This window comes from Ogataea polymorpha (assembly GCF_001664045.1).
Source record: "Ogataea polymorpha strain NCYC 495 leu1.1 chromosome Unknown OGAPOscaffold_2, whole genome shotgun sequence".
Taxonomy (NCBI): Eukaryota; Fungi; Ascomycota; class Pichiomycetes; order Pichiales; family Pichiaceae; genus Ogataea; species Ogataea polymorpha.
The window spans coordinates 1005558-1030088 of NW_017264699.1; the positions used below are offsets into that span (position 1 = coordinate 1005558).

Sequence of the window (24531 nt, forward strand, 5' to 3'; positions counted from 1 at the left end):
CAGTCAATGGAAGGGGTTCAACCACTAAGTGAGTGTTCTAGTGCTAAATATATTCCAATCACAGCAAGCTTGCCAAACTGGTAATTTGTACTCACGGCAGAAGCTGATGTCATGCAAACAAAAAAAGCAAGACTCAATGGCAGCTGTTTAGACCACCAAAAAATACAAAAAAATATGCACCCAGGTTTGAAGTTGATTACACACAGACAAATTGCAAATTCCAGCATTCTAACATCACTGGACTAATCCTGATAATTTGCGCCGGGTTAACAGAGGCAGAAAAGTCCGAGATAGTTTAGTGGTTAGAATTCTCGCTTGTCACGCGGGAGACCCGGGTTCAATTCCCGGTCTCGGAGCTTTTTTTAAAAAAAGCTTTCTTCATCTTTGGCGATAAACTGACTAATTAAAACGTTGATTCTGAAATAGTGTACCGTGTTTTTTATTGTATATTTTTTTTTCCCTGTAAATTAGAGGGAACACGACAGGACAATTTCTCGAGAATTACAGTATTTATAGAGGACACTTGCAAGTCCACATTACGCTTCTTCATTTCTAGCCAAAATGAGCGGTTTACTGAGTGGGTATCTTGGTTTCAGGAGAAAAAAAGGGACCTCATTTGAATATTATCAGACTATTACAGAGAAGTTTTGTGATGTCAAACCGTTTAGAGCTACAAATGGTATCAGACGATGTCACATAATTGAACCGCGCAGTTGCCACGACTCAAGCGCCTTTTCTCGTGTTCCAATGAGATGGGCAATGTACTTGTGCCTGCTATTACTATTTATAGGCCCCGTCAGCGCGCTTCGATTCGGAGTCTGTATTCAACCCAGTGCAGGAAACGCAATAGATTTATTCAGGACCGTCAATGATTACCAATCGCGCATAAATGCAATGAACAAGTTAAATAATAAAGAAAGGCAGCTTTTAACGGAGCGATTCGAAACTGCCATAACTAACTATATATCCAGCAATACCTGCCTACGCTATTATTTAAAAGATCATCTTGAGATAAGCATGGAAGGCGACAAACAGTTTGAAATGAGCAATATTTTGATCTCGTTAGATATCCATATCAATGAACCGATAGATGCTAAAATTCAGCAACTCAACCTAAATGTCATCGATCGACACGGAAACACATTGAGGCGCAAGAATAACCTGCAAGACCAGAACATACAGATGGTAGTCGATTTCCCTCTTTATGATCACAGGAATGACTACAAAGTAGAATATCTAGATCTCTGTTTTGAGAATATCAAGATTGATCAATCATGGAAATCATCCCCGAAAGACATTGAAGCTTATATCACGTTGAAATTTGGTGTACCGGAAATACTGAAAACATACGAAGAAAACTCGAAAGAGCTACTGACAGTGAAGTCAAAGCTGTTTAAAATAGAAAATGAAGTGGATCAGATAATCACACAAATTAGACAAATGTTGTCAGACGAAAGTAAGCTAAGAAATTTGAATGAAGCAATACTGAGCAACTTTTCATTATTTGGTATTCTTATAGTACTCATTCTCATGCTATCTGGAGGAGTGCAGCTATGGTGGCTCATCAATTGTATGAAGAAGAAAAGCCTTTTGTAAAGTGGCTTCACTCGCCAATAAGGAACAAAGATAGCTTGTTATTATTAAAGAGAAGGAAAGGAGAACCTTTTGAACTATAGAAGCGGTATTCTGTTCTGTAATTAATTACACTCTAATACAGTAGGACTTCCAATCACCTACTACTAAAATCAAATCTCAATAAGAGACTACCTACTAAAGGAGAACAACATCTCTATCAGTTGTAGTTTCAAACAGAATTGGTTACAAATTCACAAAGAGATAAAGGGTCTGTTGATGGCCACCAATCAATATTTTATTGATCTCATATTAAGCGTATTACCGTTAAAAGAGCGAGAGTTCTAAAGATTTTTTTTTTCTCCCGTCCAACTTCTGGATCACGATGAAACGACTCTATAACGAAGTTCGAGGGCTGATTAATTCCAATGTTAGGCTAAAAGTCATATCGATCCATAGATATGTTTCAACGGGAAATACCCAAGAGCAGACTTTCATCCATCCATTATTGTTAAAGCGGGCCGATTTGTTTAGAACCGAACTAAAACAAATTGAAGATAAAATGTCCGTCAGTGCGGCTTTCAACAGCAGCGAATCAAAGAAGCTTACGAGGATTACACAAGTGGTTGAACTATATGATCAATTCATGAAACAGTCCGAAAATATCTCCGGACTAAAGGAAATTTTGAGTGAACCAGATCTGGATGAAACTTTGAAAGAGGAGGCTGAACTCGAACTCAAATCGAGTTACGAACAAATGATACATACATCTAATATGCTTAAAGCAAAACTGCTACCACCAGTTTTATATGCTGATCGTCCGTGTTTGATAGAGCTCCGCCCAGGCGCCGGTGGGCATGAAGCAAATATATTCACAAACGACCTTTTGGAGATGTACATCAGATTTTGTCAGATCAACCGTTGGTCGTTTGAAATCGTGTCCAAGAATGAGCATATTTCAGGCAGAGGGATTGTGGAGGCAACTCTGATGATAAATGAGAAGGGATCTTTTGATAGGATGAGGCACGAAGCCGGCGTCCACAGAGTGCAGCGCGTGCCGGAGACAGAGAACAAGGGAAGAGTTCATACATCGGCAGCCGCTGTGATTGTTTTGCCCAAGATAGAGGCCGACAAAAGTGATCCTGAGTATAGAACGTTCAAAAACGATGAATTACGGATCGACGTAATGAGAGCTAGCGGCTCAGGAGGTCAACATGTTAACACAACGGAATCTGCAGTTCGCATCACCCACTTGCCGACTGGCATATCTGTTCACATACAGGACGAAAGATCACAGCTGCGAAACAAAGAGAAAGCAATGCAAATTTTGAGGGCCAGGCTTGCAGACCTCGAAATGAGACGCCGAATGGCTAGGGAAAGAGAACAACGAAATGAACAGGTTTCTTCTGTCGATAGAAGCGATAAAATTAGAACATATAATTTTCCTCAAAGCCGTGTCACTGATCATCGATGCAATTTTACACTTTATGACCTTGAGGGTTGTTTGTCAGGAGAACGCCTCGGTGAAGTGATCGATAATGTAGCTAGAAAGGAAACTAATGACCGAATAGCTGGACTTCTATCCACAATGGAGACTGACCCCTCGTTACAATGTATATAGATATTATTATTTATCATTAACAAGGTAAGATAAGACGATAGATATGGATAGTAATAAGGTGGCTGTGCAGAGATGGGTGGCGAATAGTTTTTTTTTGAACAAAAACACTTAAAAATATAAGTTGTCGATTTGAGAATAATCAGGAATTACGGTATAATGACACTTCCAAGGCTTGAGGATGCTCGCAAAGCAGCAAGAAACGGAGACATTCGTAAAGCAGAGCAAATATATACCGAGATACTTGAATTGAAGTCTGCTGATACTTACCACAGGAATGAAAAACTCATTGATATGCAAGAGAAAGGCATCCAAGAACTCGGTGAGCTCTATCGTGATAACAACAATGAAGAGAAGTTAGTGGAACTGGTTTCAAAAGCTCGTTATACCATGGGTGCGTTTGCAAAATCAAAGACAGCAAAAATCATTAAGAATTTAATTGACTTAATCGAGCATTCTAATTTCAGTGATGCACTTTCTGTAACCATCAAAACAACTAAGGAATGCATTGATTGGGCAATTGATGAAAAGCGTACCTTTTTGAGACAGGCATTACAGATTCGTCTAGCTTCTCTTTTTTACAAGAATAAAGAGTACATGAAATCTCTGTCGGAGATATCCCCTTTGTTAAGGGAGTTCAAAAAATTGGATGACAAATCTTCGTTGGTTGAGGTTCAACTTCTGGAGTCAAAGAATCATTTCCAGCTAAAAAATCATGCCAAGTCGAAAGCAGCAATAACCTCGGCCAGAACCTCAGCCAACGCGATTTACTGCCCGTCACAATTACAGGCAGAGCTGGATTTGATGAGTGGAATTTTGCATGCAGAAGACAAGGATTTTAGTACAGCATTTTCATATTTTTATGAAGCATTCGAAAATTATCAGATTCATACAGACGAAAAGAAGACGATAAAGGTGCTAAAATATATGCTGTTATGCAAAATCATGTTGAACTCCATTGATGACGTCAACTCTCTTCTCAATAATAAGAATGTGTCGAAATATGCTCAAGGAAAAGACATAGAAGCAATGAAGTCTGTCTCATTGGCACATTCAAATAGATCTTTGAAGGAACTTGAGGATTGTTTGAAATCGTATGTGACTGAATTAACCCAAGATCCGATTATAAGGTCACACCTAGCAGATCTTTATGACTCCCTATTTCAAAAAAACCTGTTGAAATTGATCGAACCTTATGCTTGCATTGAAATATCTCACATAAGTTCGATGATAGGGCTTCCTAAGAACATTATCGAAAGCAAACTGAGTAACATGATATTGGATAAAGTGTTTTATGGAGTCCTTGATCAGGGAAATGGTTGGCTTATAATTTATGAGGAGCCTCTCAAGGACGAGATGTATGATTTGAATTTGAACGTTATCAGAACTATGTCCAATGTTGTTGATCTGCTTTATGAAAAAGCTTCTCTTTTAGATTAAAACTATAATACATCAGTGCTACTCTTCTAATAATCAGAATATGTAATTCTCACTGCTTAAAGCAGCAAACTTTTTCAGAAATGATTTGAGTTTCTTAGCTGCTCTGAACACCTCATAGAGTCTGAACTCATTTGAGCTTAATAAGTGAACAAGTTCCATTGCTTTTCTAACCAGCAAATCACTTGAATGCTTTTCGAAGGAGATCAACAAGTTGAACGTCATGTCGAATAAAGCAGGTATGTATAGCTGTCTCAGCTCACAATAGATTTTGCGATCCTCCAGGTCAATGAACTGGTCGTTTGAAAGATCAAACAAAAACGACTTAATGAGTTGTTCTATAGAAGATGAAGTTATCAGCACATTTTCAATAAGAGCTTCAGACTTCATGCAGAGACTGTTCCGTTGAAATTCATTCAAACTCTTGAAATTTTCCGCAAATATCTGATACTGCATCAACTCATCAAGTTTGAAAGCTGGAATCACAAACAGTCCATTCGAAAATTCATTTGGAAGTTCGTCGATCCCCTCCAATGATTCGACCTTGTATTTGTAATCGCGAATAACATCAGATACGTTAAACGACTCAATCATCTCAATAGTAGCTTGAACCTTTCCACATAATAATAGCCTTCTAAAAAGGGAAACCATAGATTCAATGCAGTCGCACAGCATACCAGCATCATGGAACCAATAAACTGTACTAAACAATTTGCGATCACAGTCGGCCACGTCCGAGGTTAGACAGATTTCTTGATCGTGAATATACATGTGCTTGGTGGAATTGAATAGTGTCGTGGCACTTTTTCTCAGTATTGATTCTAATGGCAAATTGAGCTGTCTAATAAGTTTGAGCTGTTTGACCCGCTCGCTCTTCTCAAATTGATAATGCGAAATCAGATGTGAATATAAATCCACTAAATCTTCATCCTTGGGGATGAAGGAAATATAAATTGGAATCAAGTCATAATGCTTGTATAAAATTAGCCTTGAAATATAGGATCTCAGCAACTCAGTGTATTCGGTATTTGATATCAATTGATCACCGAAAATCAGTTCCAAAACTATCGCAAAATGGACAAGGACCCTTAATAGATAAGCGTCACTGGTGAGTTCAAACGAGTCGAATTCTCCTGCAGACCGTAGTAATAAACTTTGAAGTGAATCCAAACAATTTCTCATGAGAGTCTCAACGTTATCGGACATTACAGACCCCATAAGAACACGAAGAGGATGCTGACTCTGATCTTTGATAATTTGATCTGAAGAAGATGCTATCATATTCAACGCATCAGTAATGGTTTCCGCAACCTTTGGTGGTCGGGAAAGTCGAAAAGCACACCAATCAGATGTTAAATTTGAGCTTAAGGGATACTCTGATGCAACCATTCCTTGTTCTAGCTCATAAAGGAAAATATTATTGAGGTAAATCAGCAATTTAGATTCCCAGGAGCGAGCCTGCTGTTGGCACGAGTCAACATCTCCACAGAGATATCCGTAGCACGCTTTCTCGTATTTAGAGAGATTTTTGGCCTGACATAACCTGTATAAAGAGCGTCTCCACAAGATTGTATTCTTCACGCCTACAGGCTTTGCAGCATCGTCATCCAGTTCAACTCTAGGGTCAATATAATCCTGCAAAGCTGTCAATATGAGCGAGAAACCCCAGTTATTTGTATTCTCACACAGTTGAAATAGCTGTTCTGTCTCTCCGGAAAGAAGCAAGTAGAAGCAAGCTTTGAAAAAATTATCATTCTCACGTCTATCATCATCATGTAAACCATCGCTGGAATTGCGCAGATAAAAATCGTCGTCAAGATACCCATGTGCATCTCTTAGATTGTTGGATTGAATTCGCATTTTCGTATTAAGCCATTTGGTTGCGGGCAACGAGCTCACATCAATTTTGTCGTCGTTATTAATAAGATCAAGTTTGAAACTTTTCGAAAGCCAATTCATCAGGAGGTAAATTCGGGACAGCTCAGAATTCTGCATCAGAGCATTGTCTGACATAATGGATCTAGATGTAAATTTGTTGATCTTTTTCATCCTCTGAACCTCCTTATCACGATTAGATAAATCCTTGACAAATCTGTCTTGAAAAACTGTTTCTACCAAGTCCCAAAATTGACTTTCCAAAATCCAGTTTTCGATTATGCTTTGATCTGCATTCTGTTCGTAGCAACTCAGAAGTTCCTGAGCCGAGAACTTTCGGAAATCTTTGATTAATTCGTTAACAAGACGGTGACCGAAATTTACTCTAAAGTCTTTCAAAACTTTTGCAAAGTGGATATGGACATTTGCATCTTCTACTTGAGGATCTAGTCGTGGAGTTTTCTCAAACGCATAACTTGTAGCAAGGTTCTCAGGGAAATCGGAATAGTTGAGAGACATTTTTGTTTAAGGTACTGAGTATTATTATTTGATCAAAATAATACACTTTCTTGCCCATGATTAAATTTGACAGCTCTGATGTGTTCAAAGTTAATTAAGGTGTTTAGAAACTTTCACTCTTGTAACGCGGCAGAACAATGGTCGAGGTTTCTCTGACTGTAGGAAAACTTGATGCATCGCTTGCATTATTACTTACACAGGATCATCATCTGATCGAGTTCCCTACTATTCTCCTGCCAGATGGAATATCGGCTGGATCTATCGTTAAGATCCACTGCGAAAGAGATCTCAAGCAAGAGGAAGCTGAGGATTCGGCCTTTGATAGGCTGCAGGAAGAGATTTTCAACACTTTTGGTAAAAACGAACCAAAATGTCCTAAGCTCAAAATTGTCAACGTTACCCAAACATCCTGCGTTCTTGAATGGGAGTCGTTGGAGCTCGGCACAGCTGAGTTGAAATCTCTCACACTGTACAAGAATGGAACAAAGATAGGGCAAATAAGGAGCCCTTTGTCAAAAAAAAATATCAAGTTAAGTGGACTGCCAGTCGATACTCAGTATAAATTTCATTTAAAGCTCGAGACCAGTGCTGGCAGCTATCTCTCGAACATTATCGAATTGAGAACTCACAAGATGACAGATTTGAGCGGCATAACCGTTTGCATTGGGGTGATTGATTTTGATAGTGAACCGTTCACATTGCAAGACATAGAAGAATCACTCAACAAAATTGGAGCAAGGCCGATATCGAGGGAGGTGAAAATTGATACCACGCAATTTATATGTACTCGCAAAACAGGCCCTGAGTATGAAAAAGCGAAATCCCTCAACATTCCAATCGTACGCCCCGAGTGGCTGAAGGCTTGTGAACTCGAACGTCGGATTGTCGGTGTCAGCAAATTTTATCTAGACTCTGAAAATCCTATTTGGAAGGAGAAAGAGTTTTGGGACTCAACTGGATCTGAGGTAGATCAAAGCCAAAATGAGGTGAGGATTGACAGCACCAGTGAAATCAATCAAGATCCAAGAAACAGGAATGGAAAGAGCACAATTGATCCTAAGGAGATGTTTGAGGAACGGCTCAATGAGGAAAGAGAACCAACTAGTTCAAAAGTAGACGTTGAGGGGACTTTAGTGGAGGCAGAAGCTCTAACAGAAGAAAAGGAGAACATGCACGCATCAAATCTCACTGAACCAGGCTCTCCAAGTGACAATGATAACGGCTCAAATCAACAGGAAACTGAAGAAGCTCAGGAAAAGGACAAATCTCATGATGCCGGCGAATTTTCTGAAGAGACGATGAAGCGGGACGACTCCTCTCTAAAAGAGTTACGAAATGAAGGCGTGAATCAATGCATACAAGATGACAAAACTGAAGTAGACTCACAAGATATGAGTCAGACTTTACTGAATAATATATCAGAAGTTCCAGAGGCCGCTGTCTCTAACAATCAAAATGGCGTTTCAGATAATCTTGAGGGAAAAAATACTGAGTCTGTTGAATCTGCTTCCGAACAGTGCGCTGTTGAAAAGCACGAGTTTTCGTCCGATGCACAGATTACCAACCTACAAAGCAGTGGTTTAGGGTCTTCGCCTACAGAACTTGATCAAAAGCCATTAAAAGAAAATGAACCGCAAGATTCATCCAATGTCCTGTCAGAGAATAAGAACATAGGCGGAAAGAGGAAGAAAAACAAAAAGAGAAGGTGAATAGGTCATGACCTACAGTACAGATTTAAGTTTTCGCGAGTAACTCTCAGCTATTGGAGTCTTACGTATATTTGATACAGATAACATTGGTTCTATTCACCAAATAATCTTCTCACTCTTCTCAAGACTGAGTCTTTTTCGGGGTCATATGGATGATCCTTGGAAGGTATTTCAAGTATGGCTGGAAAAGGATTTGTAAACATATCTATGAGTAATCTGATCCTCTCCGCAATATGCTGGTTAATCAGAAGGATAGCAATATCATCTCTCTGAACAAATTGGTTGAAGTATAATTGGAGTTCTTCTTCTTTTGTGTTATCAGTGCAAACCAGGAAGTTTTTTTCTTTGTTCGGTTCGTTTGACACTTGTCCGATCCCTGCAAGCAACATGCCGGTGATGGTGTCCTCATCACCCATGACGGCGATCAACGTTCTCTTTTTATTTGCCTCCATAGCGAATGCTGTGACCTTACGTTATGAACAACGCTATCCGACAAATTTGGCAGCCATATTTTTTTTTTTTTATAACTTCTCTCGTAATTACAGTTGTAAGTCTGATGTTTCATTTATCTTCCAAAGTCTACAAGAGGCTTGCTGAGACTAGCAAGACTCGAGGATTCCACTTATCGATGTATCCATTGGCTGGGCATAGTAAATGGGCAAACATAAAGCATAAAAAGGCAGCAAATGATGCCGCTAAAGCAGCTATATCCTTCAAGATGTCATCGAAACTGACAATGCTTGCCAAAGTAGGCGGAGCAGACTTGTCGAAAAATATTCAGCTCAGCAATGCAATTGATCAAGCGAAGTCCATGAACATACCAAAAAGAGTGATTGAGACAGCCATAAAGAGAGGAACCGGAGAGCTCAAATCGCAAGATAAAATGGAGACGGTACTGTATGAAGGTATGGCACCTGGTGGTGTAGCAATAGTTGTCGAAGCAATAACAGATAACAAAAATAGAACATTGGGGTTCCTGAGGCCCTGTTTTAACAAATACGGTTTGAGCATGACTCCTACAAGCTATATGTTTGATAAGAAGGGAATGATTTTGATTGATATAGAGAACTCGGATTTTGATGCTGTTTTCGAGAAGATTTTAGAGCTCGGAGCCGAGGATATACAGGAGGTTGATGAAGAAAGTAACCTCGTAGAAGTTATTACTGATCCCGCAGAATTCGGAAGGATTGCAAATGAACTGAAAAATGATTACAAGATTAAGGAGATGCAGATTGGTTTCATACCAAAAGCCGAAATGGCAGTTTGCATTACCGATGGAGAGACTAGAACCGTTTACGAGAAATTTATCGCAAGTATAGAAGATCTTGACGACGTTACACAGGTTTATACGAATTTGAAAGATGAGAAGAGCCATTGACGTTTGCTAATCTATACTGACCTAGATTGGCACATATCTAGGACACCTTGATATAGCATTGATTCTGATGTATAAAAACGTTTGCTTACAATATTTCACTCTTGTTTGCTGATAACTTCCTCCAGCTTGTCATCAAACTTGGGGACCTCTCTCCCCAGCTTCAACGTCTTGTCCGTTCTCAATTTCTTGGAGGAGAAGTAGATGGCGGAAACGCATGCCATTCCGCAGGCTGCGAACAGCGGATATAATTCAACTGGAATACTTTTGATAAAGGAGCTCGATTTCTGGATACGTTAGTCCATTGATAAATTTGAGAGGTGTACTTACGGCAGCGTTGAATGTTGGATTGGTTGGTCTCATTCTTGTGTCACTTCAATGCTACTTAAAGTCGCTTATGTGTTGCTGATGAAAAAAACAAATCAGTTTATTATTGCACAATTCAACTTTACTGAAGGACCGACCAATCAGCAAATTTTAGTTAGTCTTATTTTTTTGGTTATGAGCTCCGTTAAGGTGCTTTGAGGTCGAACCATATTAGACGCGTCTATTACAGTGCTCATAACCTCATTACGTGCCAAGATTCAATGAGCCGAAAATTGGGGATAAGGGGTCCGTGGTAGTCCTGTTAAGTTTCATTTTAGGACCACCATTGTTCGATTGGATTCATATTTTGGCTTATTTCAACTGTAGATGACTTCAAGAGGCAGCCAGTCGAATAACCCATCTGGATCCAAATTCATTGGAGGGAGTCAGCACCGTCGTACAGGCTCGAAAAATTGGTCACATGTCAATGTATCTTCAGCACCCAATTCCAGTGCGTCCACTTTCGCGGCCAATGGAAGAAAGGCAAATAGCGCCGCTCAGGTGAGCACAACGCAGGGTAATCAACCTGCGTATCATCTGGCGAACTCAGCTCAGGACCAAGAAGCATCGTTGAGGCATATGAACGATCGATTATTGTTTGGACTTATCCGGAGTATTGGTTGTAAGAGTAAAATAACTACCAGCTCCGGAGCTACTTATGATGGGATTTTATACACTACTGGTGACATCACGAATTCAGGAGTTGGCTTAATTTTGAAATACCCGCAACTGAAAAAAGGCTCGTTTACTCCATCAGAAGAGGTCAATAATAAAGCTGAGCTTCAAGAGACGCTAATTTTTTCTGAAAAGGATATATTGAAGATGGAATTCGAGGATGTCGATTTCGAACCTATTCAGCAACCTGGAAAACCGAGATTGAATACCTCAGGCAGAAGTTTTAGGACAGACATCGATATATCCGCTAACTCTGCATTCCACGAGAGGGAATTGCAGAAATGGGTCCCGGATGAAGATACTGATGCAAGGTTGACTGATGGTTTGGAGGATGTTGACTCAAACGTCCATTGGGATCAATTCGAAGTGAACGAACGTAAATTTGGTATCCAGTCCACTTACGACGAGGATTTGTACACCACAAAAATCTCTAAAGATGCGCCAGACTACGAACAAAGGTTGAAGGAAGCTGAGAAAATAGCAAGGGAAATTGAGTCTCAAGGCCACAATGGTAATATACACCTTGCTGAGGAGAGAGGAATTATAGTAGATGATAGCGGAGTTGACGAAGAAGACAAATATTCACGTGTTGCCAGAGAGCCTGTCTCTCAGAACGAGGGTGATGCATTACTATTAGGAATGTTGAAGGCTAATACCAAAGTTCATAAGACTGAATTGAGATCGGCTGCCACAGGCAAGTACGTACCTCCTAGAAATCGTGGTGCCAACTTTCATGGTGATCCTGCCATAGTTACCAGCTCAGCCACTGAACACAAAAAAGATTCTACTTTCGAGTCATCGGTTGGCTTGGATTCACATGATCACGGCTCTAGTGACCACCAGACACAAGCTTCTCACTCTGAGCGCCTGAGAAACACAACAACTGAAAGCAGGAAGCTCAATCACAAGAATGAAATCAATTCCTTACGAGAATTCTCGGCAACTTTCAAAGTGCCATCAAAGATTCCTCCAGATTTACTTCCTATACTTTCGAAAGATAAAGAAAAACAGAACGAGATAATGAAAAAGTCTGGAACAAAAGACAGCGAAACTGTGCAAAAAAGTGAAAGAGAAGAAGAAGAAGAAGAAGAAGAAGAAGAAGAAGAAGAAGAAGAAGAGGAAGCAGAAAAAGAAGAAGAAGAAAAAGAAGAAGAAAAAGAAAAAGAAGAGGACGAAGAGGAAGATCACTCGAGAACTGCGGACATCAATATCGATTCCAAGACCCCTACCCCTATTTTGAGTAAAAAAAAGATGGACCCGAGAACTGCTCCCACATTCAAAATGAATCCAAATTCAGTTCCTTTTTCGCCAAGCTTTTCATCTTCAAGAAACTCTCCAGCTTTAAACTCCGGCGAGATGGTACAATCTCCACAGCAGCGCAACAAGAAAGAAACAGCATCTTTTTTCCCTCCAGGTAAATCACCAAAGGAGTTGGCAATTCATAGTACCTGTGGAAGTATTTTCAACACCAAATTTAACGTGCTTATCAAGGCGCGAATCGAGTATGAGGAAAAGAACGAAACGAAGAATGTTCTTATAATTAATATCGAAAAACCTTTTGCGACGCCTCCAACCTGGCCATCAACCGTTGAGGAATCATACAAAATGGCATTTTCGAAACAGCCTGAGTGGATGGGGTCCCCAGCTACAATACCACCGATGCAAAAAAGGATGTATCAAGTCTCAGCTCAACCTTTCCCGATCATGGCTCCTCCACCTCAACAGCATCCGCCAGTGCCTCAGCCTGTAATGATGGCTCAGCCTATGCAGATGGATCCTCACAATATGCACATGCCCCAGCCGACATTTGTGGTTCCTCAATTTCAACAACCTCAATTCATTCCATTTTACCAGCCGCCCCCAAGCGTCCCACAGATGCCCTATGGAATTCCCCAAAACCAGAATTTTGCGAGTGGTGCTATGCCGGTATCAATGAGACAGCAAGGGCATCGAAACTCAAGGAACCACTACAACACCCAGCCACAAATGAACGCTAGGGGCGGAAATGGTTACAAGTATTGAAAAGCATCCAGGGATCATGTGACTTAAAGCAGAGCGCTTGTATGGGAAACTAGCGCACAGAGTATGATCTTCATCAGAGCGTTGTAGTAAGTAAGCAGTAACTAAGTCTCCAATAAAAACCCTTTGCCTTTTAGAGGAAAAACTAATTTTTTTGATTTTTTGAGACCTACTTACTTATACAATGTCTGTGTACAGAATATTGGGGGGCATTTACATAAGCTCGGTTGAGCCCCTTTACAAAGGTTTGGACATAAGAAAAGAGCACGGAATAGAGTATATTATCTCGGTACAAAAACAAAGTATACCTGATTTTTATACTAAGGATCCTTATCGTCACCTTCAAATTTCCGTGGACGATGATGAAAAGTCTAATATCATAGGTTTTTTTGAACAGACGAATCGTTTCATTTGCTTTGCCCTTTATGGAAATCCAGACCAGACACCCAATACTGCAAAAGTAGCCAAGCATAAATCTAACATTCTAATACATTGCAATGCTGGGTGTTCTAGGTCTCCAACAATCTTGGCAGCTTTTTTAATGAAATACTATCAGATGAGTCTCAAGGTTGCTCTCTATGCAATGAAGCGAGTTAAGTCAGACGTTTGCCCCAATGATACCTTTATTTATCAGCTGAAACTATACGAAGAGCTGGGGTGTCAGGATAGTACGAAAATACTGGAGGGTATTGCAACATATAAACAAATGGTATTGGAACTTGGCTGCGATAATCATGCGGCTTTAGTTAAATCTGACGACTTATATCGAGACGATTCTACTGATTTCAACGCACCGAGTGTTTTGAGGTGCAGAAGATGTAGGGGTGTGCTTGCAAATTCAACATCATTCATACCTCATGAACCACCATCAAGTGACAAAGATAAGCAAGCGTTTTTCGTTAAAAACGCTTACAAATCAAAAAGAATTAGGAGCACTCAAAGGGGCGCAAATGAGTGTACACATTACTTTGTCGAGCCGCTTCAGTGGATGCAACCAGAATTATCACAAAGTGAATTGGAGGGTAAATTTCTGTGCCCCAAATGTAAGGCCAAAGTGGGAGGGTATTCATGGAGAGGCTCTCGGTGTAGCTGTGGAAAATGGATGGTCCCAGCAATTCACTTGCAGAAAGCTAAGGTTGATGAAATAAGCCAGGGCAAATGTGAATCGCTTGTACGGGATCCTTTTGCTTCCTTGACGGATCGATAATTATTCTATAGTCATGTCATAATCAGATGACCTGGTGGTGTTTGCATGAACATCTATTCTCAGCCCGGGGGACCTTAAACAGGGGCTGTCTCGTAAATCGGCATTATCATGCGAATGCATATATGGAGTTTGTGGAGAGGTATCACCTGTTGCAGTCTCATCTCCTTCTCGACCAGCAAAACCAGTTCTTACATGGTTTGATGCAGACGTTTCAGTAGTCTCAGTTGTTGACGTAAGAGGCCCAGAATGGAGCAATACATTTTCAGTCACAACATCTGCGATTGGGGGGTTTGAATCAATCTCAGTTGGGCCATTAATCGAAATGCTATGATCATCTTGATATTCCTCAGGGACCATGAATGCTTCCGCATCATTAACGACAGCGTTGTCATCACGCATAATGCCATCGCCGCCGTCACTATCATCATCATCACCATCATCATCACCATCACCATCAGTGTTGAAGTCCAGAGAGTAGGCATCATTGTTAGGAATATCAGCATCAAGATCGGCTTCCGTATCATTGTTCAAATGAAGGGAATGAGTAAGCTCCTCAACACTATTACCAACTATGTTGTCCACATCTTCGTCTTCATCTGCAGCTGTGAACGCATCCCCACCTTCGAAATTAATAGGATCATCATCGTATTCTTCTTCCTCAGATATTTGCTTCATGCTTTTTTCAAGTCCCATCGGTTTCAGGTAACTATAGCCAACTTTGCTGAGGTCGCTAAGATATGTCAGATCTTGGCATATGGAAGTCGCCAAATACTCTAACGTAGTATTACTTGCTTGTTCTGATGGTAATAACATCAACCCCCTGGACGCGTCTGATGTTCTGATTGGGGTCGGCAATGCAGGTGAATACGAGGATAGAGGGGGAAATCGGCTTGCATTGATATCGGATCCTCTCTCCTGTGATTTCGTAGATTGTCTTGTGTTAGACTCCAGCATCCATAAATGATGCGCATCACGGGGAATGAGATCTGGTAAAAACATAAATGAAGAAGCCGAAATGATCAACACTTGAGCAGGCGCTCAAAAAGGACCACAATATTCAGACATCTTATTTTTTTGAGGGTCTATTTACATGAGCGAAACTAAACATCTTTGCACAAGTCAAGCTGTTAAATGTCTTTCTTCGCTTTGAAAAAATCTATCCCACTGTCCTTTTTTGTGGAGCATTGCCAAGACTAATACCACAGGCAGTTGCCATATAGAGCTCCAAAAAGTCTTCTTAGCATAGTAGTTGGCTAAATCGATAGCTTTTTGAGATGGGCCGCCGCTTTCTTGAACTTTACGCGAGTAGTTCAAACGCTGTTGCCACCAAAATCTGAAGGACATGTATGCCATCCATCCATTCAAAACACTAGAGTCAAGCATAAAAAATGGATCGGTCACGTTGTAGTAGCACAACCCAAAACAAATCAGAAACATCAGTATTGAGTACCTCAAGGATACTCTAGCGTTCAATTTCGGATTCTCATAAGCGGTCATGACATAACCTGCACGCTTATATTCATCACGAATGTTATGACTCAGGGAGTTGAAGTGCGGAAATTGCCATGCATACAACAGTAAAGCCAAACACCATGCGCCAGGGTCACTTAAACTTGAACATGCAGCCCAACCCATTAAGGGCGGGATAGCCCCCACAACTGCACCAACCCAAGTATTGAGGATTGACACTCTTTTCAAAGACGTGTATATCCATGAGTAGAGGACAATATTGACGAGTCCCAATGCAGCGACTATCGGATTAACTCCATAGTATAAAATTGTACAACCAAGCAAGCCAGTCATCGATGCAAATATGAAGGCCTCATTAGGTGTGACAGATCCATTGACAACAGGACGAGCTTGCGTTCTTATCATCAGCCTATCGAATTCAGGTTCTCTTGCCATGTTGATCGCATTAGCGCTTCCAGAAGCCATTAGCGTCCCTAGAGTTAAGCAAACAAACTCTGACAAACTTGTAGAATTAGGAGCTAAAGCATACGAACATATGGATGATAACATGATAAGGAATGTCAGTTGAGGTTTTGTGAGTGCCAAATACGGAGCGCAGAGTTGTTTCAGATTGGGACTCTCGTCTTGTAACACGCGCTGTAGAACTGAAGACTTCTTTGCATTTTCAGTTTTGGGTTTGACCTCAAATGGAATATGTGATATATCAGGGCGAGGATGGCAGGCCAAAGCTGATTTTGCGACTGATTTGATGACATTCGTAGAATTCTCAGAAGCCTTATTCGGGATTGACTTCGATGTATACGGCAAATTTAACAGCTTGTAGTTTGGATCAAACTGTAAGTTGAGTTTCTTTTTGGTTTTGCTCTGGACATCGTTACGGTCGAAATTTATAGCAACGTTATTCAACTGTTCGTTTGAGTAATAATAAAATCTTCGTGATATTTTGGTAAATGGGGTTTTCACCGTCGAGTGGAACACAGTAATCGGAACCCAACATACGTTAGGATTTGAGAACAAAGGTATCCCCGGAATTTGCATCTTCCACATCTTTTTGATCGCAGAGGCTGAAGCGTGCCGAAGGACAATCAAAGTTAGGCCTGTTCTAAGTTTTGCAAGATATGCATTTTTTCCAGGTTTTCTTAGACGGGTAACGCGACAAGATTACGATTACACAAGCAAGAGCAATGATGTTTCATTTCTATTTAATTTCAAGATCTCTCGGTCTGAACCCCTTCCATCGCATTGTCATCGACGTCATTAACCTCAGGTAAGCTGGAATCTTTTAGATTTGCTTCATTTGATTTCTTATTTTGAATCTTGTTGTCGATCAGATCATTAAACGCTATGATTGATCTGACTAAGCTGCTTACATACAAAATCATAAGCTCGTCATTCGTTTTCACATTGAAAGCAGTAGTGAGGTGCTTATTCTCTGAATCACCAGATTCCTGATCCAAGAGGTCTGCAGAAAATGCGCTGATGTTTGGCAGAAGATTGAATATGTCTTGCAATTTACCTAAAATAACATGATTCACAGGTAACTCTCCCATTATTATTTTGCTCAGATAACCAACAATGGTGAGAAGCCGTTCCTTGAGTGAAGAGAGCGACTTGAAATTATTTGTGAGCCTGATTGATAAATTTCCACAAGCCTGATCTCTGATATCTCTCAGTAGATGCTCAACTCCTATCTCCTCTGCTTCCTCAGCTAGAATAGTTGAAGGCAAATGTATAAAGGTTTTTTCACTTGATGATCCGTCCTCCTTGATCTCCTCAATCGATGTGTAGCAGTCAGTAGGAATGTCAATCTTGTCGGTCGAGTTAACATCTACAATCAGCAAGAGGGGATAAGGTGTAAATTTCTTGAAAATCTCGTTTATTTTGAGATCGCAGCTCTTGAGTTTGGGACCTGAATGATACCATCCGATCAACTTCTCCTTGGCATTGATCTTTTTAAACATCTCAAGCATGTTTTCAATGAAATTGTGATCCAAAAACCAGATATCGGGGTTCTTCTCATCCTCCTCGAATGGTATGGCAAATGAATTTGTGACCTTTAAAGAATGCCTTTGTGTATTATCTCCCAGAATAACACCCACAACTCTTTTTGTTGACCCCGATATTGAAGATGCCGAGGATTTCATTACTCTTTCATAATGGTCCACCACAGACAACAGAACCAAGGGTGCTACAGACACTGTGGTCGAAAGCAAATTGGCCGAACTTGAAGACGAAATAGGGGACATCAGTTATGGGATGGTATATTTTTGTCTGAACGAAAACTGGTGGCAAAGCTTACTCTTATTATAAACATCTTTACACCACCAAAAACCACGGAATGCTGGCTTAACGGCGCTGTCCTAACGTATATGACAACCTATAAGGATACGCCTGGCCAAAATGCCATTGGCTCAGAATGTCACTTATCAGGACTTACAACTACGCATCTTCCAAACTTAGAGAAATATAGCAGAAAAACTTCCGGGGACCACGAGAATCAAACGCACATGCAGATTTATTCAACAAACGAAAAATTCCTTAGGGGGTTTTGTTAGCTTTTGATATCCACGATGGCTAAAATGTTTATAAAATCTAGAGCATTGACTGACAAGCACAAGATCTTGAACAAGCCACTGACGCGCGCTTCATTGAATGCATACAATCAACAGCAGAAGGGCTTCAATCATAGATTTGCTAAAATCCCCCGTCCTCATCAGAACGTACACTACGCGAAAACGTCAATATTTGCAGCTGCCACAATTAAGGTATCGCTACCGCGCTCATTCAGCACATACCATGGATTAAGAAATGCCAACCTTATAGCTGGCACTAGAGAACTGCTCAAAAAACGTCAATTCTCAACTAAAGCTAGATTTTCATCACGACTAAAACGCGTCAAGTTCCGCTCGTGGTTCACGTTGACTTCAGTTTCTCTCATTTTTTTTGGTGTTGTATCCAGAAACTTCATTGATGATGACGACACTCGAGAAGTCAAGGAGTCACAAGTAAAGAGATCTCACAGCATAGGATCATGGCCCCTTTATATATACTCAAGACTTCCCTTGAATTCGCTTTCCAGGCTTTGGGGACAACTGAATAGCATTGACCTTCCTGTATGGTTGAGGAGCCCCAGCTTCAAGCTCTATTCATTAATTTTTGGCGTTAATCTGGAAGAAATGGCAGATCCTGATCTCACACATTACAAAAATCTAGCCGAATTTTTCTGTCGTCCGATTAAACCAGAAAAAAGACCTGTCGACACCTCTGCAACGCTCTGTGCTCCATGTGATGGCAAGGTTTTAAAGTTTGGTATCGTCGAAGAAGATGGTGGGATAGAGCAGGTGAAAGGAATAACGTACAAAGTTGATGCTTTGCTTGGCACACACGATGCGCCAAAAGTCGAAGCTCCTCCTCAACAGTTCGATCTAGAAAGGACACGAAAAGAGGCCCATTTTATTGACTTACATGGAGATGTCAAGACCCTGACATATAAAAAGGAGGGCGACCAGTCTTTTGTTCATCCGTCGACTTCTCGTATTTTGTCTGTTTCAAGAACACTTGTCGGCGCTGAAGGGCACAAAGAATCCAATAGATTGTTTTACGCAGTTATATACCTAGCACCCGGTGACTACCATAGATTTCACTCGCCCGTGGAATGGGTGGCAACATTGAGGAGACATTTTGTTGGTCAATTATATTCAGTTGCACCATACTTTCAAAGGACTTTACAAAACCTATTTATATTAAACGAAAGAGTTGCAATTCTTGGTTACTGGAAATATGGCTTTTTCAGTATGACTCCTGTCGGGGCGACAAATGTTGGCTCCATAAAGTTGAATTTTGACACCCATCTTGCAACGAATGAAGTTTACGAACATGAAATATATTTTAAAGACAAATTAAACCAAGCGTTAACCGAAAAATACAAGGTCCAGGAGCGCAAGAAGTTGAAGAGGGATACCTGTTATGAAGCGACTTATGCGAATGCCTCAAAGATACTTCATGGAATTCCATTATTTCGAGGAGAGGAAATGGGCGGCTTTAAACTTGGATCTACGATCGTATTGGTCTTTGAAGCGCCTCCAAATTTCCAGTTTGATCTCCAGGAAAATCAGCAGGTGCTGATGGGACAAGGCATTGGTAGAATAGAAAATTAAGTAGGTCTCATCTCAATTCCTTTTCAAACCAACTACACACTATCTGAAAGTTTCAAATTATATACCTAATAGGCAGTGCAACTTCGATTTTTATAAGCAGGCGAAAAGGACGAATCCCGGAAAAATCAAGAGAGAATATTTTCAATTAGAAATTAGATACCATCAAGCTCTGCTCACTGTACAATAATCATGCTACCATCGCTAGCACCGTGGAATTCAGCATTTACCAGTGCGGTGGCTTCTGAATTAGAGTCGGAACCATTTGTTCCATTTTCATTTTCCAATGTAGGTGATCATGGAATCCCTCACACCAGAACTTGTGTATTCAGGGGGTTCCTTTTCAACGATACCAGAACTAATGTTCTTCTATTCACATGCGACAAGAGATCGGCAAAGTTTAAAGACCTCATCAAAAATTCCAATTTTGAGGCATGTTTTTATTTCCATAAGGCCCGCAAGCAATTCAGATTCAGTGGTGCGGCTAGGGTGATAACAAATGAAAGATACCCCATCATAGATTTGAGCATTTTATCTACGATATCGAATTCTGAAGATAAACTTTGTAAGCCAGAGGTCAAGTTAAACGACGTTGATCTTGTTGTGGAACAAGAAAACGATTTTTACTCCATTGGGCTTGGCAAAGTCGGGATTGATGAACCTTTAATGTACAAAATAGTATCCCCTTCGCAGACACAAAACATGAATGCGAGTACATTATCACTGGCTGACCTCAACGTACCGATTCATGCTCCGACTGAAGAGGAATGGAAAGCGGAAAGACAGAGATGCTGGAATGATCTCTCGAGAAGTCTTAAGAGATCTTTCAAAAGACCTCCACCAGGGTCGTTGCTAACAAGCGAAAAGTATACACTGCTTGACTCTATCAATAGGGGTGTTGATGGAACATCATCGGGCCAGGAAAACTTTGTTGTGGTGTGCATGTTTGTGAAGGCTGTGGATCTCGTGGAACTCACAGGAGGCGTTGATAAACGCTACCTGTATAAAAAAAGTTACGACATCGACGTTTGGAAGGAATACGAGGTTTGTCCTTGATACTTAAATTGTCTGGATCTCTTTTCCGCGACTAGAAGCACTAATTCTCATATTCTCATTCTCATATTCTCATACTCTAGAGTTACCCTGATTCATTAAAAAAATAGCGGCTCCAGGTCCTTCCTATTTTATCATGCCGCTTAAATCCAAGTTGGACCATAGCCGCATTCTGGTAATGCCGCTATTTTAGATCTAGCTATATATATATATATATATTCTGACCTTTCGAAACCAGTAGACGCATTTGAAAGTTGGCAATGTCATACACAGAGAAGTTCTTCCCTGAAGAACCGTCTGCCCCAAAGATTGTAACAGATAGCATTCCTGGTCCAAAGGGTCAAAATGCAATCAAATCACTTAATGAGGTATTTGATGCTAGATGCGTGTACTTCTTAGCTGATTACAGGAAGTCCATCGGGAACTACATCGTGGACGCAGATGGCAACACTTTGTTGGACTGCTACGCCCAGATCGCCTCCATTCCACTTGGATATAATAACCCTGAGCTCATTAAGGTTGCTAAATCTGACGAAATGGTTTCTGCTATTGTCAACAGAGCAGCATTGGGAAACTTCACAGGAGTTGAGTTTGAAAATATCCAACGAAGCCTTTTGAAATATGCACCAAAGGGTCAAAAGTATGTGTGGAATGCTCTTTCAGGAGCAGATGCCAACGAACTGGCATTCAAAGCTGTTTTCTTCAATTACCAGTCCACGAAGAGAGGGTTCGAGAAGCCATTTTCTGCCGAAGAGGAACAGTCATGTATGGAGAACCAAGCACCAGGTAACCCTGAGCTCGCAATCCTATCTTTCGGAAGGGCTTTTCATGGTAGACTATTTGCTTCTGGATCAGTGACCAGATCGAAGCCAGTTCACAAAATGGATATGCCATCTTTCAAATGGCCAAAAGCAGAATTCCCTTCGTACAAGTATCCACTAGAAGCCAACGAGGAGTTCAATAAAAAGGAAGATGAAAGATGCTTGTCCATTGTTGAGGAGTATTTCAAAACATGGCACTGCCCTATAGCCGGTGTTATTGTCGAACCTATCCAATCTGAAGGTGGTGACAATCATGCGTCTGCTGTGTTTTTCCAGGGTTTGCGAGACATCACATTGAAGTATGGCGCTAAGCTGATTATTGATGAAGTCCAAACAGGATGTGGTGCTACAGGTATCATGTGGGAACACGAGAGATACAATATCACTCCTCCTCCAGACCTTGTTACTTTCTCCAAGAAAATGCAATCTGCAGGATACTTCTTCAACGACCAAAAACTCATTCCAAATATGCCTTATAGACAATTTAACACCTGGTGCGGTGATGAAAAGCTAGTCATGCTGGCTGCTGCTATCTGCAAAGAAATACAAGAAAAGAATTTACTGACTTCAATCAAAGAAACTGGCGATTTTCTGTACCAAAAGCTTGAGGATCTTCAAAAACAATACCCTGATTTCCTGAAGAACTTAAGAGGGAAGGGGAAGGCTTGTTTCATCGCTTTTGACATGCCTTCCTCAGAAAAAAGGACGGAGTTCTTGAACAAGATGCGCATCTCAGGTGTTAATATCGGTGGCTGTGCAGAAGTTGGTGTGAGACTCAGACCAACATTGGTCTTTGAAAAGAAGCATGCACAAATCCTGGTGGATATCCTCCAAAAAGTTCTTGCAACTTTGTGATCACATATATATATATATATCGAGAACTGGAAATAGGTCGTGCTTTTATTTGGTTACGATTTAAAAAAAAGGGAAGTATCCCTCAAGCGCCATCCTAGTTAATTTTATATCCGTATTATTTCAGTTTCAAAAGATGAGGGAATACACGTTGTCAGATATACTTGTCTTTTTAACTTTGGCCTTCATCTATATGTCATCAAATTATACTCTTGGGAGTACAGTAAGGTTTTTGGTTGACCATTACAACTTTTGTAAGTAAATCAAAACCTCCAAATTCTAATCCGAAGTTTTCAACTTGGTTATTGAGATAGTCGTGTACGGCTTCATAGAACCACTGAATCAAAAGAACAAAGTCCACAGACAAGGGACCTTGAATCAATATGTGTTACTAAAAGTTGTCAAACACTTCTTACCAGATATCACGGATGAGAATAATCCTAGCTACTCGTTGGTGGCAAACCTTGTCTGGAAACGTTTCTATAATTATCGATCAATTGTCCAAGCTTGGAATGGGATTGAACTAAGCTTCTACGAGGAAGTCAGGGAAAACAACTTGAAAGGTAATTGGATCAAAAAAGTTCAATGTCAAGCCGAGACTTCATTGGAGCCTGATCTAGTGATATATTATATTCCAAACATCTTAATCATGTCAAACACTCCACATTTTTATACTGAATATTTGACTACATTGCATTCGCTACTGTTACTGCAGGGATTCAAAAATCCCCTAATTTTTGTTCCCCAATTAAAAACTGTGCATAAATGTGAGCTACCTGATCACCTATTCACTGTCATACAGAATTGGCAAGAAATTACAACCAAGTATGAAAAAGCCAAGTGGATAATTGCAGGTGATTCGGCTGGGGCAAGTCTTGCCCTCAGCTTTTTACTATTCAGAACCAATCCCGATTATAGTATTTTCAAAAGAGACAAAGAGAGCATCGAGGGAAATGAGGATATTGAACAGAGTTCTCAAGAAGTCAACGAGCCAATTTCTAAACCTTTCGGCGCTCTATTAATATCGCCTTTATTAAAATACAAAGGAATATCGAAAAGGACATCTGAAGATACTTGTCCCGACTTCTTGACAACAAATTTCATCAACCGGATCTCGCAACGTTACATACCGTCACATCTTCCAGAACTAGGTATCATTCATAGTCCTGGATTTTGCAATAATCCAAACACCTGGGAAAGAAGCTTTCCTGAGAAAGGTATCATTTTGACTTGGGGAGCAGAAGAGCTTCTGAATGATGAAATCCAAGATTTTGGCAATACCTTGGCGATGGCCGGCAGCACGAAGTTGTGGAAAATGAAAGGCGGGATACATTCATGGCCTTTCGCTTTTTTCTTAACGGAGGATGCTCAAGACGAAAAAGAAGATAGCTGCTTTGTTCTCGCAGGAATTATCTCGCGGATGACATTATGGCATACGACGTACTATCTTGATCCTGAAAAGTCCCATGAGCCAATGAATTTGCTTACAATTGATGACAATCATCTTTGATTTTCATCACCCTCATCTTCCAGTGCTATGATTTGAAACGAAACGAAAGCCATCTGAGGCGATACATATCACATACAAACAGCACCTATACCTGAATTATCTATGATTTTGTTTTATAATGTGCGGCTCAACGAAAATTTTTTATCCTTGAATTTTTTTTTTTAAAACTGCAATATCGAAAAACTGTAAAAGAAAGTATTTGCTTCAGTTCTTCCCCGAGCATTCTCATAGCAATAGAAAGTCACTATGAATTTCATAATTGCTCGCCAACAAGCCAAGCGGTTATCAGTATTTGCTTC

At 40.5% G+C, this 24531-nt stretch overlaps 16 protein-coding genes and 1 non-coding gene across 17 annotated transcripts; 12 read left to right on the forward strand and 5 right to left on the reverse strand.

The window, feature by feature from the left end:
* The first annotated feature begins 284 nt into the window (after positions 1 to 284).
* OGAPODRAFT_t18 lies at positions 285 to 356 on the forward strand. Its single transcript has one exon. It is a non-coding gene; the product is annotated as a tRNA-Asp (tRNA).
* Positions 357 to 493: 137 nt separating this feature from the next.
* On the forward strand, positions 494 to 1596 carry OGAPODRAFT_75518 (uncharacterized protein; the record flags this gene model as incomplete). Its single annotated transcript, XM_018356036.1, has 1 exon — positions 494 to 1596. Exon 1 carries the CDS (start codon positions 562 to 564, stop codon positions 1594 to 1596), a length of 1035 nt encoding a protein of 344 aa, XP_018212452.1. The 5' UTR covers positions 494 to 561.
* Positions 1597 to 1974: 378 nt separating this feature from the next.
* On the forward strand, positions 1975 to 3227 carry OGAPODRAFT_15824 (uncharacterized protein). Its single transcript, XM_018353987.1, has one exon. It carries the CDS (start codon positions 2135 to 2137, stop codon positions 3191 to 3193), a length of 1059 nt encoding a protein of 352 aa, XP_018212453.1. The 5' UTR covers positions 1975 to 2134; the 3' UTR covers positions 3194 to 3227.
* Positions 3228 to 3335: 108 nt separating this feature from the next.
* On the forward strand, positions 3336 to 4639 carry OGAPODRAFT_15825 (uncharacterized protein). Its single transcript, XM_018353988.1, has one exon. It carries the CDS (start codon positions 3350 to 3352, stop codon positions 4628 to 4630), a length of 1281 nt encoding a protein of 426 aa, XP_018212454.1. The 5' UTR covers positions 3336 to 3349; the 3' UTR covers positions 4631 to 4639.
* Positions 4640 to 4663: 24 nt separating this feature from the next.
* On the reverse strand, positions 4664 to 7021 carry OGAPODRAFT_75521 (uncharacterized protein; the record flags this gene model as incomplete). Its single annotated transcript, XM_018356037.1, has 1 exon — positions 4664 to 7021. One exon carries the CDS (start codon positions 7019 to 7021, stop codon positions 4664 to 4666), a length of 2358 nt encoding a protein of 785 aa, XP_018212455.1.
* Positions 7022 to 7149: 128 nt separating this feature from the next.
* On the forward strand, positions 7150 to 8803 carry OGAPODRAFT_15826 (uncharacterized protein). Its single transcript, XM_018353989.1, has one exon. The coding sequence runs from the start codon at positions 7159 to 7161 to the stop codon at positions 8728 to 8730; it is 1572 nt and encodes a 523-aa protein (XP_018212456.1). The 5' UTR covers positions 7150 to 7158; the 3' UTR covers positions 8731 to 8803.
* OGAPODRAFT_98358 (uncharacterized protein) lies at positions 8768 to 9213 on the reverse strand. The gene has a single exon (XM_018358008.1). It carries the CDS (start codon positions 9180 to 9182, stop codon positions 8823 to 8825), a length of 360 nt encoding a protein of 119 aa, XP_018212457.1. The 5' UTR covers positions 9183 to 9213; the 3' UTR covers positions 8768 to 8822.
* Positions 9214 to 9448: 235 nt separating this feature from the next.
* Positions 9449 to 10108, forward strand: OGAPODRAFT_11956 (uncharacterized protein; the record flags this gene model as incomplete). Its single annotated transcript, XM_018353301.1, has 1 exon — positions 9449 to 10108. The coding sequence occupies one exon, from the start codon at positions 9449 to 9451 to the stop codon at positions 10106 to 10108; it is 660 nt and encodes a 219-aa protein (XP_018212458.1).
* A 690-nt stretch (positions 10109 to 10798) lies between these two features.
* On the forward strand, positions 10799 to 12390 carry OGAPODRAFT_23440 (uncharacterized protein; the record flags this gene model as incomplete). The annotated part of the gene is made up of 2 exons (XM_018355246.1): positions 10799 to 12174; positions 12219 to 12390. 2 exons carry the CDS (start codon positions 10799 to 10801, stop codon positions 12388 to 12390), a joined length of 1548 nt encoding a protein of 515 aa, XP_018212459.1.
* A 959-nt stretch (positions 12391 to 13349) lies between these two features.
* OGAPODRAFT_98361 (uncharacterized protein) lies at positions 13350 to 15392 on the forward strand (the record flags this gene model as incomplete). Its single annotated transcript, XM_018358009.1, has 1 exon — positions 13350 to 15392. One exon carries the CDS (start codon positions 13350 to 13352, stop codon positions 14370 to 14372), a length of 1023 nt encoding a protein of 340 aa, XP_018212460.1. The 3' UTR covers positions 14373 to 15392.
* OGAPODRAFT_92897 (uncharacterized protein) lies at positions 13415 to 15392 on the reverse strand. Its single transcript, XM_018357242.1, has one exon. The coding sequence runs from the start codon at positions 15369 to 15371 to the stop codon at positions 14373 to 14375; it is 999 nt and encodes a 332-aa protein (XP_018212461.1). The 5' UTR covers positions 15372 to 15392; the 3' UTR covers positions 13415 to 14372.
* A 56-nt stretch (positions 15393 to 15448) lies between these two features.
* OGAPODRAFT_15831 (uncharacterized protein) lies at positions 15449 to 16919 on the reverse strand. The gene has a single exon (XM_018353990.1). The coding sequence runs from the start codon at positions 16887 to 16889 to the stop codon at positions 15492 to 15494; it is 1398 nt and encodes a 465-aa protein (XP_018212462.1). The 5' UTR covers positions 16890 to 16919; the 3' UTR covers positions 15449 to 15491.
* A 95-nt stretch (positions 16920 to 17014) lies between these two features.
* On the reverse strand, positions 17015 to 18091 carry OGAPODRAFT_15832 (uncharacterized protein; the record flags this gene model as incomplete). Its single annotated transcript, XM_018353991.1, has 1 exon — positions 17015 to 18091. One exon carries the CDS (start codon positions 18086 to 18088, stop codon positions 17051 to 17053), a length of 1038 nt encoding a protein of 345 aa, XP_018212463.1. The 3' UTR covers positions 17015 to 17050.
* Positions 18092 to 18943: 852 nt separating this feature from the next.
* Positions 18944 to 20025, forward strand: OGAPODRAFT_15833 (uncharacterized protein). Its single transcript, XM_018353992.1, has one exon. It carries the CDS (start codon positions 19019 to 19021, stop codon positions 19997 to 19999), a length of 981 nt encoding a protein of 326 aa, XP_018212464.1. The 5' UTR covers positions 18944 to 19018; the 3' UTR covers positions 20000 to 20025.
* Positions 20026 to 20188: 163 nt separating this feature from the next.
* Positions 20189 to 21242, forward strand: OGAPODRAFT_75527 (uncharacterized protein; the record flags this gene model as incomplete). The annotated part of the gene is made up of 1 exon (XM_018356038.1): positions 20189 to 21242. The coding sequence occupies one exon, from the start codon at positions 20189 to 20191 to the stop codon at positions 21050 to 21052; it is 864 nt and encodes a 287-aa protein (XP_018212465.1). The 3' UTR covers positions 21053 to 21242.
* Positions 21243 to 21264: 22 nt separating this feature from the next.
* On the forward strand, positions 21265 to 22725 carry OGAPODRAFT_92900 (uncharacterized protein; the record flags this gene model as incomplete). Its single annotated transcript, XM_018357243.1, has 1 exon — positions 21265 to 22725. Exon 1 carries the CDS (start codon positions 21310 to 21312, stop codon positions 22723 to 22725), a length of 1416 nt encoding a protein of 471 aa, XP_018212466.1. The 5' UTR covers positions 21265 to 21309.
* Positions 22726 to 24008: 1283 nt separating this feature from the next.
* OGAPODRAFT_15834 (uncharacterized protein) lies at positions 24009 to 24330 on the forward strand (the record flags this gene model as incomplete). The annotated part of the gene is made up of 1 exon (XM_018353993.1): positions 24009 to 24330. A coding segment is annotated over one exon (224 nt), but the record flags the coding sequence as incomplete, so codon positions are not given.
* Positions 24331 to 24531: the final 201 nt, after the last annotated feature.